The sequence below is a fragment of the Lynx rufus genome, unplaced genomic scaffold, assembly GCF_022079265.1.
Source record: "Lynx rufus isolate CCGP_SWC_20201006 ecotype Redwood Valley unplaced genomic scaffold, mLynRuf1.p SCAF_7, whole genome shotgun sequence".
In the NCBI taxonomy this organism is placed as follows: Eukaryota; Metazoa; Chordata; class Mammalia; order Carnivora; family Felidae; genus Lynx; species Lynx rufus.
The window spans coordinates 59,383,176-59,395,628 of NW_025814889.1; the positions used below are offsets into that span (position 1 = coordinate 59,383,176).

General features: G+C 46.1%; 1 protein-coding gene across 1 annotated transcript; it reads right to left on the reverse strand.

Moving 5' to 3' along the window:
* Positions 1-4,023: 4,023 nt before the first annotated feature.
* BHLHE41 (basic helix-loop-helix family member e41) lies at positions 4,024-9,246 on the reverse strand. Its single transcript, XM_047067189.1, has 5 exons — positions 8,429-9,246; positions 8,223-8,286; positions 7,794-7,901; positions 7,354-7,465; positions 4,024-6,918 (listed from the first exon to the last, which is right to left on the reverse strand). Exons 1-5 carry the CDS (start codon positions 8,488-8,490, stop codon positions 5,810-5,812), a joined length of 1,455 nt encoding a protein of 484 aa, XP_046923145.1. The 5' UTR covers positions 8,491-9,246; the 3' UTR covers positions 4,024-5,809.
* Positions 9,247-12,453: the final 3,207 nt, after the last annotated feature.

The window sequence follows — 12,453 nt, forward strand, 5'->3', positions numbered from 1 at the left end:
CTTGGACTAGTTGTTTGCCTCAGCTTCCTCCTGGATGTTTTGAAAAATAGACCTAAGGAATCCTTGTTTCCCTTTAGGACTGCTCTCTATCTCTCTCATTTCCCCCTCTCCGGTGCTGAGTGGAGAACATGGATCATCACGCCCTTACATGAAGGGAAAGAAGTCACCCTTAGTTTCTTCTGTAAGAAAGATCAACGGTTGAGGTGAGACAGAGCTGCTTGTGAGGTACTAGGTTTTTACCCCTCTGCTGCGTTAGAGATTATCATGCAATGAATGTTCTCTTTTGCAGTAGGAAATGTTATGACCACTCAGTCCCAGCTCATGGTTCAGGTCCTCAAGAGGAGATGATAGTGAGAGAGTACAGCAGTCAGGTTCTAAAGAGACTAAGAAATTAGGAAATCCTTGCTCAGACCTTAGTCAAATATAGCCAATTAAACTCCTGGTACTCAGCACAGGACCAGAGTATATCAGAACCTTCTTGGAGAGAGCCCCATGGACTCATTCACCTGCTCGTTCTGTGAAAACCAGCTACTACTACTCTAGGCTGTCTCAGACTTACTCAGACGAAGGTAGCAACCATCACTCCCTAGTATTCACCTCTTTATAGCACCTACTGTGTTGCATTAAGTTCTTTTAGTGTTGGTTTGTCACTCCCACTAGACTTTGAGATCTTCAGAGATTATTAATCTTTGATTCTCCTGCACTGTCACAGCACCTTACATATAGTAGGGTCAAACCAGATGCCTGTATCCCCAGGCCCACCGTTTGTTCAATCTATAGGCTCACTGAGATAAGGAGTGTGTTGCAATCAGTAGGAAGTCTGAAACCTCTTACCAGAAGCTCTCCAATGGGTGTGTCTAAGTTCAGAGGCAGCATCTGGGCCCACACACCTCCCTGCCAGTTCCCCAGAATGTTTTTGCTGGATGTGCCACTCAAGATTTCTAAAACCCAGAGGTGGGGGTGATTACACAGCAGAAGCAGGGCCAGGGTCATCCATGAATCAAAATGCTGAATCAGTTTTTACTAATGACCCTTGGTGCTCTACTCCTATCAGTCTGAGAGAAAGAAATGTTCATCAGATAAAATAATTTGTTTCTGGCATGAAAATGTCATTATTTTGTGGTTAGCTGTGGAATAAAGCTATTAGCAAGCTGCTTTTTTACTTAATAAGATGATCAAAAAATATATAAAATATCTGAGGGCTTTTGCATAAGTGTTCTGATAGGAACATTGCCAAGAATGTGAAAAGTAAAAGAAATGAAGAAAAAAGCGTTAGGGGAGAAACATGTTACTGATTCTATAAGCTCACACAGTTTAGAAAAGTGGTCCTAGGTACTTCTGTTAGAGCCTATTTATTCTAATTTTAGGCACATTTCAAATGGGTGTGGTTTTTGTCGAATGGTTTCCCAGGTCTCAGTAAGTCAGAGATAGCAAATTAGATAAGAGTTAGAGGCAAGGACTCTGACACATCAAGAAGTGACAGCTGGCAGCCTGATCGTGAGTAAAGAGATTGACAAACCTATAAAAAGCAGATATAAGAACTCAGAAAGTATTTAGTGCAGATGCTAATACTCCCAGATGACATGCATAGTGCAAAAGTGGTATTTATAAGGGTGACCCTGAATTATGGAGAATGGATAACTATGGATAGGGTATTTATTTCTAACACGTGTATAAGACAGTATAGAGGACCTGTGTAATATCTTTTAGGAAGCTTTTCACTAAAATGTTAAGGAAAAAAAGAAAAGATAAACGAATAAACTTAAACATAGAACCTTCAGTTTTCTGAATCATTGTTTCATGGGGCACGTGTCATTCCTTGAAGCCAGATAAATTGGGTATCACTAAGTTCATAATTTTAAAATATCAACTTTGAAAAAGGTATAGTTTTACATTTGTTTGGAGTTTTCAATATGGTAATCACTGAAGTAGGGAAAGAAACCCAATTTTAAGACAAATGTCCAACTCCTTTCTAGGAGCCTATTTTTAAGCACATGCTGCACATGCTTTTTAGTATAAATCTCATCCTAATCACAAGAAATATGTGATAATTTTCCTTGTCAATCTCCTATTAAATTATGTGAAAAACTAGAACTTACATTGGACTTTAACATGCACTGTATATCCATTTTGAACTTACATAAAGCAACACAGAACAGTAAGTATTGATCTGAGGGTCCAATAGATTTTGTTTAACGAGAAAAACATCAGATTGAAGTAAAATACTATTATCACAATAGTACAGCCAGGTTTTGGCATTATAACAGCCTTAATTGGTTCACGAGGCCTCTGTTCATTTCTCTTTAAAGGAAAAGGCCTTAGTCTGTTTGCCCAGCCTTGTCTTCCAAGGATCTCAACCGGCAATCACCTTCCATGGAGAGGTTCAAAATTGACCTGTGACATATTCAGAAATTGGCTGAGGCCTTCTTTTACATACTTTTGAACCAATCTCAGTTGATGAGCAATAACCAAACTTATGGCCTGCATGGCCAATAACAGTGAACTAAATGAAAAATAATTTTCACAATGATAGGAACTAAAACTCCAGTCATACTTTAAGTGGCATAATACTATATGTATAAAAGCATTACTAACTCAAGATTCATGTCTGTCTTAGACTGAAAAATCACATATACTACAAAACATTTTGGGTTAAATTTCACCACTGCAGGTACAGGACCATCCTTGGTAAATTATTACTGGAGTCATTACTCTAGTGTTTTAATTCATAAAATAAATCAATTACGAAAATAATAATTTTCAGATGCCATATAGACAATATTATTGTGCAGCTGTCCTCACTAACTTTATATTACCATATAAGTATATAGACATTTGGACTGACCTATAAAATCTGGCCCAACACTAAGGTTTTTTACTCTATTATACCAAAATTATACAAATGCAAAAACATTTTACTGTTCTCTGATTTACTCTGCATCATTTTTGGTTCTGAAAGTAGTATGATTACAATAGGACATTAAAATATAGCTCAAAATATTTAAAATGCTACTTTATCCCATTATTCTGGTATAGACAATATCTTTCTCAAGTTCGATAAATTATGGTGCTCAAAAATCCTACCTGGTTTCCTAATGGTCATTTTTATTTCCTTTGTTCTTGTGGTTTATTTATGATGGTTCACGAATGCTACCCAGTCAATTTCAGTTTATGTGGTTGAAGATACTTCCAGTGGGAGGTAGTTTAGTGACTGGGGGGATACAATAGTTCAGGCCTCTTGTGATACCTCCAGCTAGCAGTTTGATCTTAGGAGGATATATGATATCTTTGGGCTTCATTTCCCTTATATTATAAAATGCAGGGGGCTGGACAAACTGATCTCTGAGATTCCTTTGACTCCACATTCAATGACTTGGAGTTTCTTTGCCGTAAGTCAGCAGAGGGAGCACTTTTTCTACATCTCATAAATTTTGACTATTCTTTCAACACCTTTCAAAAATCAAAGGGTTTGTGAAGAACATTACTGAAACTAAAAATTGACAATCCTTCACACAGTTTATAGTAAATCACAAATTTGATTATGAATTTGAGACAAGTCTAAAGATAATTATTTCTTTTCCTTGAATTCTATGATGAAGTTCCACAGTAAAATTATTTTATAAAGATTAAAGAGCTAAAAATATGTGGAGAAATTAAGCTCTCCTATATGACAGTGTGTTTATACTGGAGAAACACCAGGCCTATCTGGTGTCAAGATGAGAAATGAAAAATTCATCAATCGTAAAAACATTAGCAAATTGGGTCTGACATCAACAGACCACGCAAGTGATTGGTAGGTTTTTCTTTTGCACTTTTCATTGAGATACACTGGAAATAAGTAGGTAGACACAGCGAGAGCCTGGAGGCTTGCAAGAAATTGGAAACGTGTGATATCAAGCCAATGACAAAGTTCTTTATCTTAGAACATTAATAGCTTTCATCCCTAAATTCATAGATATCTTAAAACTAATTGAGCAGTATGTCTTTTTAATTATTAGACAATCTCATGTCGTATATTAAAGTTTTTATTCCTTAGTAAGAATTTTAAAATCACAAAATAGTGTGGCAATATTTAGGTAATAGAATTTATGGAGTGCTGAAAATACTAGAATATAAAGATAATTTCTAGTTTATCTTCACATACTAAAACTTTCTAAACCAGCTGGTTTCTTGCAGACAGTATTTATTTTTTTTAATAATTTAAGACAGCATAAGCTTGTACCAAGCATAAGCATTGTAACAAAAGTGCAACTTTTCAGCAAATCCTCCCCAAAAGATATTTAACTCAAAATATCATTAGCACATAGTTTCTCCCTACAAAAATAGCATGTCAGACATCATTAATTGGATGTATTAACAACTATGTACATAAGAGCCACCTTGTAGGCTAAGAGTTTAACGTTGTTTAAACACAGCGTTTGAGGCAAACAGTAGCAACAGCAGCAGCAAATGCACCAAACTGACTAAAAGACCCAGATATTTTCTTCACTTATAGTCAGACTGTTGTGTCTCACCCCTTACATAACATTCAAGTGAGATTTCTCACAGTGCTACCTTGGCAACAAACTAAAAATATCTAGACAAGGTCTTGGTTTAAGCCTTATTAAAAAAAGCTTTTCTTTGTGATTATCTGGTATCTGGTTTGGTCTCCAGAAAATACATAGACTTGGAGATAGGAAGGCCACACAGGGCTTCATTCCACATCTTTACAGCATTTCCACTCAAAACTGACCAGTTTAATGCTTTTCTCCACTTTTGTTATTTAACAGAAAGAATATAGGATAAATCATCTTGGACTTGTTTTCTTTTTTGTTTTTAAGTTCAGTGCACATTCCTTTTTTTTTTTTTTACAGCAATATTATAAAAACTTAGGAACCTGGTGGATTAAATAATGACAAGGTGGGAATAGATGCAATATATATATATATATCTATATATATCTATATATATACACATATGTGTTTGTATATATCTATAGATAGATACAGATATATAGATAGATATATATATATGAAATTAAGACAAGTCAATTGATTCACGGTCAATTTCTCAATAAAGTGCTAGTAAATGTACCAAGAATGATTCTGGCCTTCCTCATCCATCTCCTTCCCTGACTTAGTTCTGACAATGGCCCAACTCCGTGTCTCTTTAAACAAGAGCAAGTTACTAAGGGATACCATTCAAACCACTTCAGAATAGGTTGCAACGCAAGTGACTGCATCCTCACTTCTTCCTCTTTGAAAAATATATACCTTTTAAAAAGCTGAACATTATAAAATACTGAAGAGTAAATTCAGTTTTAAAAGGTCCTCACTGTTTGTGGAAAGCCTCCTGAAGCAGGCAGGACACAAATGAGGCAGGCAGATAACAACTGCCTACCTGCCTTTCAGGTCAACTCCTGGGCCACCTTGCTCCTCCCCTGGTTCAATTAGCTCACCCACACAGCAGACCCTTCTCACTTCCTCCAGAATTAGGTTCTGTATTTTAAAAAACAATGGAACATGGCCTAAAGGAAGGCAAAACTTATTTGGGGGGAAATTCTTTAAAGAATAAAGTATCAATACCGCAGAGGATCTTTTAGAGCCGGTGGGGGAAGAAAAGGATGTTAGTGTGCGGAGGGTGGGGTGGTGAGGGATGAGCAAAACAGGAACTCCAAATGTACACAAAACACCTGTGTTGTTGTTGTTGTTTTAAAAGCCTGTCGTGCATCTATTACACTTCCTCCCTTAAAAACGTTAAGGGTGTTTTAACTTATTAATATTATTATTCCGCGTGAACCCTCGTCCTGTCTAAGAAAGAGGGCGAGGATTCAGGGGGTCTCCTTTCCTGGCTGCGAGGGATCTTCCTGAGCAGAGCTCTCCGGGTTCCCGGGCTCACGGGCGCCAGCGAAGGACAGGTGGGTGCGGCCGTGCGGGTGCGGGGGGTGCAGCGCCCCAGGGGGCGCCACCTCGTGCGGCAGGAGGGTCGCGGCGGCGGCGCCGGCCTTCTCGGGAGGGGGCGACAACACCGAGGACAGGCAGGGGAAGGCGGCGGCGGCGGCGGCTGCAGCGGCGGCGGCGGCGGCGGCTGCCGGCGCGGGGATGCCAGGGTACAGTAGTGGGAACGGGGCGGCGGCCGCCGCCGGATACAGGTACTTCTCCAGGCCGCTCTTGTCCAGGAAGGGCTGCACGTAGGCGGCGGCCGCCGAAGGCGAAAGGAAGTAGAAGGGCAGGCAGAAGGGGGCCGCGGCGGCCGCGGCAGCCGCGGGCTGCGCGAAGGGCGCGCCCCCGCCTCCGCCGAAAGCCACCAGCGAGCTGAGCAGGGCGGCGTCGGGTCTCAGCAGCGCTGCCGCGGCGGCCGGGTCGGGCCCCAGGAGCGCGGCCGCCGCCGCCGCCGCACCGCCCCCCAGGCCGCCGCCGCCGCGGGAATCCAGCTTCATCCTCTTGGGCGCCGGCGAGTCCTCCCCGGGGGGCTCCTGCTTGATAGTGACGCGGCTCGCCCCGGCGCCTTTGCCCTTCTCGCGGTCCGGCCGAGCCTCGGCCTCGCCGCCGTAGCCGCTGTCGGTGTCCGTGTCGTTCTCGGCGGCGAGCTCGGCGCTGGGCTGAGTCCGCTGGATGACCGGGACGCAGTGGGCGAGGGGCTCAAGCTTCTGCCCGGCGCGCTCCAGGCAGGGGGCGGCCGCAGACCCTGCGGGGGCGGCGGCCGAGGGCGCGCCAGTGCCTTTGCTCAGAGGAACCTGTTGAGTCAACAGCTGAGGGGTGGGCAAGAACTGGGTGGCCACGGCGTGCAAGTGGTTGATCAGCTGGACACACCGCTGCTCCCTGGGCGTCCAGCTCTCAAACCGGGAGAGGTATTGCAAGACTTCTTTGGCGCATGTTTGAAATCCGGAGTGGAACGCATCCAAGTCGGACTGAATGGGCGATTTCAGAGATCGCTCCCCTAGGATGAGGAAGGGGTGGGGGTGGGGGCAGAGGAATGGAGGCAAGAAGAAAAATACCGACGTTAAAACATCTGCTTATCACGTGGGCCCTACATTGACTAAAGTGATCTCGGTTTTTCCTCTGTATTCGGGTGATATAATCCACTGGTTGCCGGGGAGGGGGGGGGAGCAGGGGGGCGCTCTACTCCCAGCTGAAAAACCAGTGGAGAGCGCAACCGCCACTTTAAATAAAAATCTGAGTTCTGCTGAAAGCCTCTAGGATGCTTCGGGAAATGGGCACTTTCCAATGAAGGGAAAGTATAAGCAATTTAACAAATGAGACTGCGCCCATGGGCCCAAGGAAGGAGGAGGGGGTGGGGGAAGAGTCCTAACACTGCCCCTCTGTGGGCTACCCGGCTTCATCAGGGTGGGTTGGCCTCCCTGAACTGACTTACCATTCTGTAAAGCAATTATCTTCTGATGCTGCTGCTCGGTTAAGGCTGTTAAAGCTTTTAAGTGTTTCAAAGTTAATTCCAATACTACCGCTTTCTCCAGATGCCCCAGAGTCTGCAGTGGTGCAAAAAAGAAAGGGGGCACTTTGGTTACTTAAAAACACACATTTGGCTCAATAGGCTCTCCACTCAGCACAGCAACTTAAGCAAACACTTTGAAAGAAGTACTATTCCTATACTTCTTGAGCTTTCCAGAAGACGAGTTATAAATGATTTCTTGCCTTCAGTTGTGAGCACCTACTCTTGAGTTTGTGGGAAACTCTACACTACAGCCCAAGTCGTAAGGCATATGATATTTACATTTATTCTTGTATCTCTGGGAGTAGTACCAAGCTATTAACACGCCCTTGGAGAGCAGCAAAGAATGAAAATGTACATCTTACTGTCAACTTCAGATGTTCAGGCAGTAAATCTTTCAGCTGAGCAATGCATTCATTAATTCGATCTCTTCTTTTCTTTTCTATTAATCTGTGCGGTAATTTGTAGGTATCCTTAATATACGACAATCATGGAAAAGAGAAAACAATAAGCTAAACATTTATTGGATAAAACAATACCCCTCCCCAAAACCCCCATATTATGTGATAAACTATGCCAAGAAAGCTTTTCCTTTGGACTGTTCTGAAATGCGATTTGAATTCAGGTATGATGTTTAATCTCCCCCTGAGAGTATCCAGCAAACCACTTAAAATTCACAGTTGGGGAAGCTCAAGGGCTGGAATATATTTGCGGGCAGAGCTTCGCTGTGAAATCAATGGCCCTAATTAACTATCCAGGCAGGTTATGGGGAAACATCGGAAACTTACACTTACCTTGCTATCGTCTCGCTTCATGCTCCTTTTGGGCTTACACATATACAAAGAGGAATAGTCCAGTCTGCAAAACAGAAATCAGCATCAGGCACCCATTCGGGGAGGGGCACTGCCCTTGCCCGCTCCATACCACTTTCTGGAGAAGGAAAAAAAAAAAAATCAAACTGAAGCCTAGACAGATATTCGCAAGGGTGCGTGCACCTTACCCTATAAAATCTCTATGTTCCAGTAACTGTCTCTCTTGCAAATGAGGAATTCCTTCGTCCATGTTCAACCGCTGTCCGTCTCCTCTGTTTCGATTTTTGGGGTTCTGTTTTATAATCTGTGGGACGATAGCTTTGGGAGATCTTGGGGGGATCTGTGCGTCTCCAGTCTCTCTCTCTCTCCCTTCTTCAGTGCAGTGTTGAAAGTGTGAAGCAGTTGGTTCCCCCCCCCCCTCCCACCGCGCTCGCTCTCTCGCACACACGCACACACACGCACGCACACTCGCGCCGGCCCCACTGCGCTGGTAGTTTGCTCTCACTCCGGGCAGTGTTTGGCCACAGGGCACGCGCGTCGCCGGCCAGACCAGCACCCAGCTCACGTGCGGAACGTACCATCCGCGGTCCAGCCCGGAGGGGGGCGGGGGAGGAGGGGCCGGGCCGGGGCGGGGGGGGGGGTGTCGGGAGCAGGCTGCGAGGGAGGGCGAACGGCAGGAGGGGGCGGGGACACCTGATCAGGGCCACCGGAAAGGAAAAACAACTTCAGCCAAGCTATTCATCTTCCCAAAGGCGTTGCAGTCAGCTGGGGGAGGGGGAGGGGACGCCGGGGGTGCGGGGCAGCCAGGGCTTCCTGGGCTTGGAAATGCTACTCCTTCAATTCGCCCGTCATTACGGTGCAGGAACGTGAACGTGGCTTTTTGCTTCGCCACCGACTGCGCTGTTGGTTTGGACCAGAGAAAGGAAAGAGAAAGAGAATTCGCGGTGGGTAAACTTCAGTCCCGAAGGAAAATTTGGAGACTTGTTTGCTCACCGCTCAGTGGCCGGGGCGCCGGGGGGGGGGGGGGGGGGGGGGCTGGCTGGCCCAGGTTGGAGGTTGCCCCCTAATGGGGCAACTTGAAATCCGCTCCCTGAAGGATTTAAGATAAATGGAAATGTAGTCACTGGGTCAGAATGTCGCAATCCAAGTGTCTTTCGGCGACACGGTGTCCCTGGGCCACCCAAACTTCCCGCAGCAGCCGGAATTGCGGTGCCACTAATCACAGAAGCAGATGACGACGTTTGGGGCCTCTGGTGCTCCCAGAGGAACGCGGCGGGAGAGAGGGGGGAGGAGAGGACGAGAGGGGCTACCGCGGAAAAGCAATGCAGCTTTATCACTCGCCAGCTAAACTCCGTCGCCCCTCATCGCCTCGGGTGGTGCTGCGTGCTTCTCCTCCCCACGCCCCCCCCCCCGGGATAAGCGACGCTGGGAGTGTGCAGAACCCACGTTTACTACCGCTGGCACCTCCAAAGCCTCCCTCCTTAATCCTGTCTCAAACGGGTACCAGCACAGGGCCAGCAACGTGATCCGACCTGCCGCTGCTGCCACATCACTGCGCGGGGAACCCGTGCGCGCGCGCGCGCTCGCCCTGGAGCGGCGGCGCCCGGTGCTGGGAAGCACAAGCCAGCACGAGCCGGGTTACCTATCCCCAGAGCCATCCTGGGAGCATGACTCACTGCTATCGAGAGTTACCGAGAGGTGCCCGGAGATGCGCACTGCCCACTCCGCCCGACGCAGCGGGCGGCCAGGGGCCTTGGAGGCCAGCGGCAAGCTCGTCCTACGGGACTCCCAGGGCTCCCGCCCCGCTGCTGCCGCTACTCGGCTCTGCTGGGGGTGGATAGAGAGAATATATGTTGATCTCTCTTATATAAGTAGAAAGACATAAAACCAAAGGTCTTTCCTTCCTGCAGCAAGCGTAAGATTCACATTCTGGGTTATCCCCAAAACCTTCATCACTGCCAACGGCACGTGAACCAAGGGGAGAAGTACGGCGAAAGCGCACGCACCCGGGCGCAGCAGGGACCCGGGCCGTCGCTACGTGTCGTCCCCCCCCCCCACACCCCCACCCCTACCCCCGGCCCCGGCCCCGGCCCGCCCCGCAGAGCGCGGGTTCCGGGGACGGATCTGGGTCGCGGGAAGCGGCGGCTGGGAGGAGGTCACGTGTCTGCGGGAGTCGCGTCTCCTCCCAGCCTCCAGGAGCCGCCCGGGCCGCGGCCGCCGCGCGCGCTGCTGCAGTCTCCAGAGTCCTGGGCGGAGACGCGCCGCGTCTGGCTTCGTGACTCCCGCGGCTGCGGCGGCGGCGGCCCAGGCTCACCCCGGCAAGAGGAGACGCTCGCGGTCTGTCCACTTCATCTGTGTAGAGAGCCCTTTAAGGTCTCTCGACTTCCTCAAATAGGCGGACGTAGTTTGCATCAAACAGACAATTTTTATAATGATAACACTTAAATAATGTTTAAATACTGCCTTTATCTTAAACCTCCATCCAATCTCTCTCTTGTTTCCAAGTCATTGGGTAGTTAATTCTCTTTAGTGGGGAGGGCAATTTGATGCACTAAGAGCGGCGTATCCTTGCAGTGCTATCCTCTTGTTCTAAAATGGCCAAAAAACGGGGGTTGGGGAGTGGTTGGGGAGGATGCCTTTAAGATGAAACCTCCCCTTATAGGTTTGTAAATGTTTGAAGTAGGAAGAGGGTATAAATATTTGCTCCACAGCTAAATTTTCACTTGAAAAGCATAGCTGGAGTATTTAGTGAAAATAAAATAAAGACTGTATCACTTCATCTTGGCCTTGTTGGTAGAGCAGACAAGACACAAGGCAGACGGCTGACTGGGGCAAACCTTAGGGACTAATTCTGGGGAGGACTCTAAAGCAACTTAGAACAGGAGGAAAAGGGCGGGGGTGGGGGGGGTAGGAGAACAGGAGGGAAAGGGAAAGAAGACTAGTGGGTCATGGGTGTGTTAATTTTGGACGTACACTTCTCATAATTTGAAGACATAGAAGCCTGTTGCTGCAAATGAAGCCTTTTGTGTTATTACTTTGATCTCCTCTCCCCATCATCCTGTCCCAAGCTTCCCTACTTCTGTACACATTTTTGTTTTCTCTTCCATTCCTTTCTCTTTCTGATACCCAGCCCAAACTGTGAATGCAGTCATTTCTAATTTTTGGTTTCCTTTGTTATTCTCAGTTTTCCGTTTCTTCTGTCTTTCCTTTCCATGCCCACCATTTTACTCATTTCCCTTTTTCTTGTCTTTTCCCTTATGTCTTCCTCTTCCTACCTTTTCCCCATGAAATATCTGTTTTTTCTCCTTCTTTACAGTTTTTCTTTTATCTCTTATTGGCCTTTTTTTTTTCTTTAACCATTCACCTTGATAACTCTTCTTGCTTATCCACTTCCTTTAAAACCTGAGTCCTACTCCTCTTCTCAGATTCTCACCTTCTGGAATATGAGACATAGTTTAATATTTGCTGCAAGGAGGGTATAACAATAGCTAACAACTATGTGGCATTTACAATTAGAGAACCAGAAACTACACTAAGGGGCTTTTAATGTATGAACTCATTAATTTTTCCCACAACCTTGTCAGGTAGATACTATTATTGTCTCCATTCTACAGATGAGAAAATAGATATGTAGAGAGATTTCAAAAATGTGCCTATGCTCCCAGACCCAGGATATAAGCACAAGTGGGCTCCAAAGTCTGTGCTCTTAACTATTATTACCCCTTGTTGGGGTAATAGGACCAATAGGGAATGTTGATTGGCTGTTTAAAGGATGTTTTTAAAAATTTACCAGCGTCAGGGTGCCTGGGTAGCTCAGTGGGTTAAGCTAAGCCTCCGACTCTTGTTTTCGGCTCGGGTCATGATCTCACGGTTTGGGAGTTCGAGACTGGCATCGGGCTCTGCATTCACAGTGCGGAGCCTGCTTGGGATTTGCTGTCTCTCCCTCTCTCTGTGCCCCTCTCCTGCTCTCTCTCAAAAATAAATAAATAAAAACTTTAAGAAAGTTAACAAAAAAATTTACCAGTGTCAGTATGCACATTTGTTGGAGTGGGGGTGGGGACAGTGTTGGAAGAGAGATAGGGAAGGGAGAGATGTTAGCTTTGGGATTCAGAAAGCAAGGTATGAGGAAAAGAAGGATGGCAGTCTGTGTTCAGTGAGTGATTCATTTGGCACGTAACTCCAAATTTATTGATTTAAACCCAAATAGCCTAAT

What these genes read in the sequence shown, in the direction of transcription:
- BHLHE41 (XM_047067189.1), bottom strand. Translation starts at nt 8,490, where the DNA reads ATGGACGAAGGAATTCCTCATTTGCAAGAGAGACAGTTACTGGAACAT. An exon ending in TGAAGCGAGACGATAGCAAG is followed by an intron (nt 7,902 to 8,222) that starts GTAAGTGTAAGT and finishes TCGTATATTAAG; the next exon opens with GATACCTACAAATTACCGCA. An exon ending in CTGAACATCTGAAGTTGACA is followed by an intron (nt 7,466 to 7,793) that starts GTAAGATGTACA and finishes GCACCACTGCAG; the next exon opens with ACTCTGGGGCATCTGGAGAA.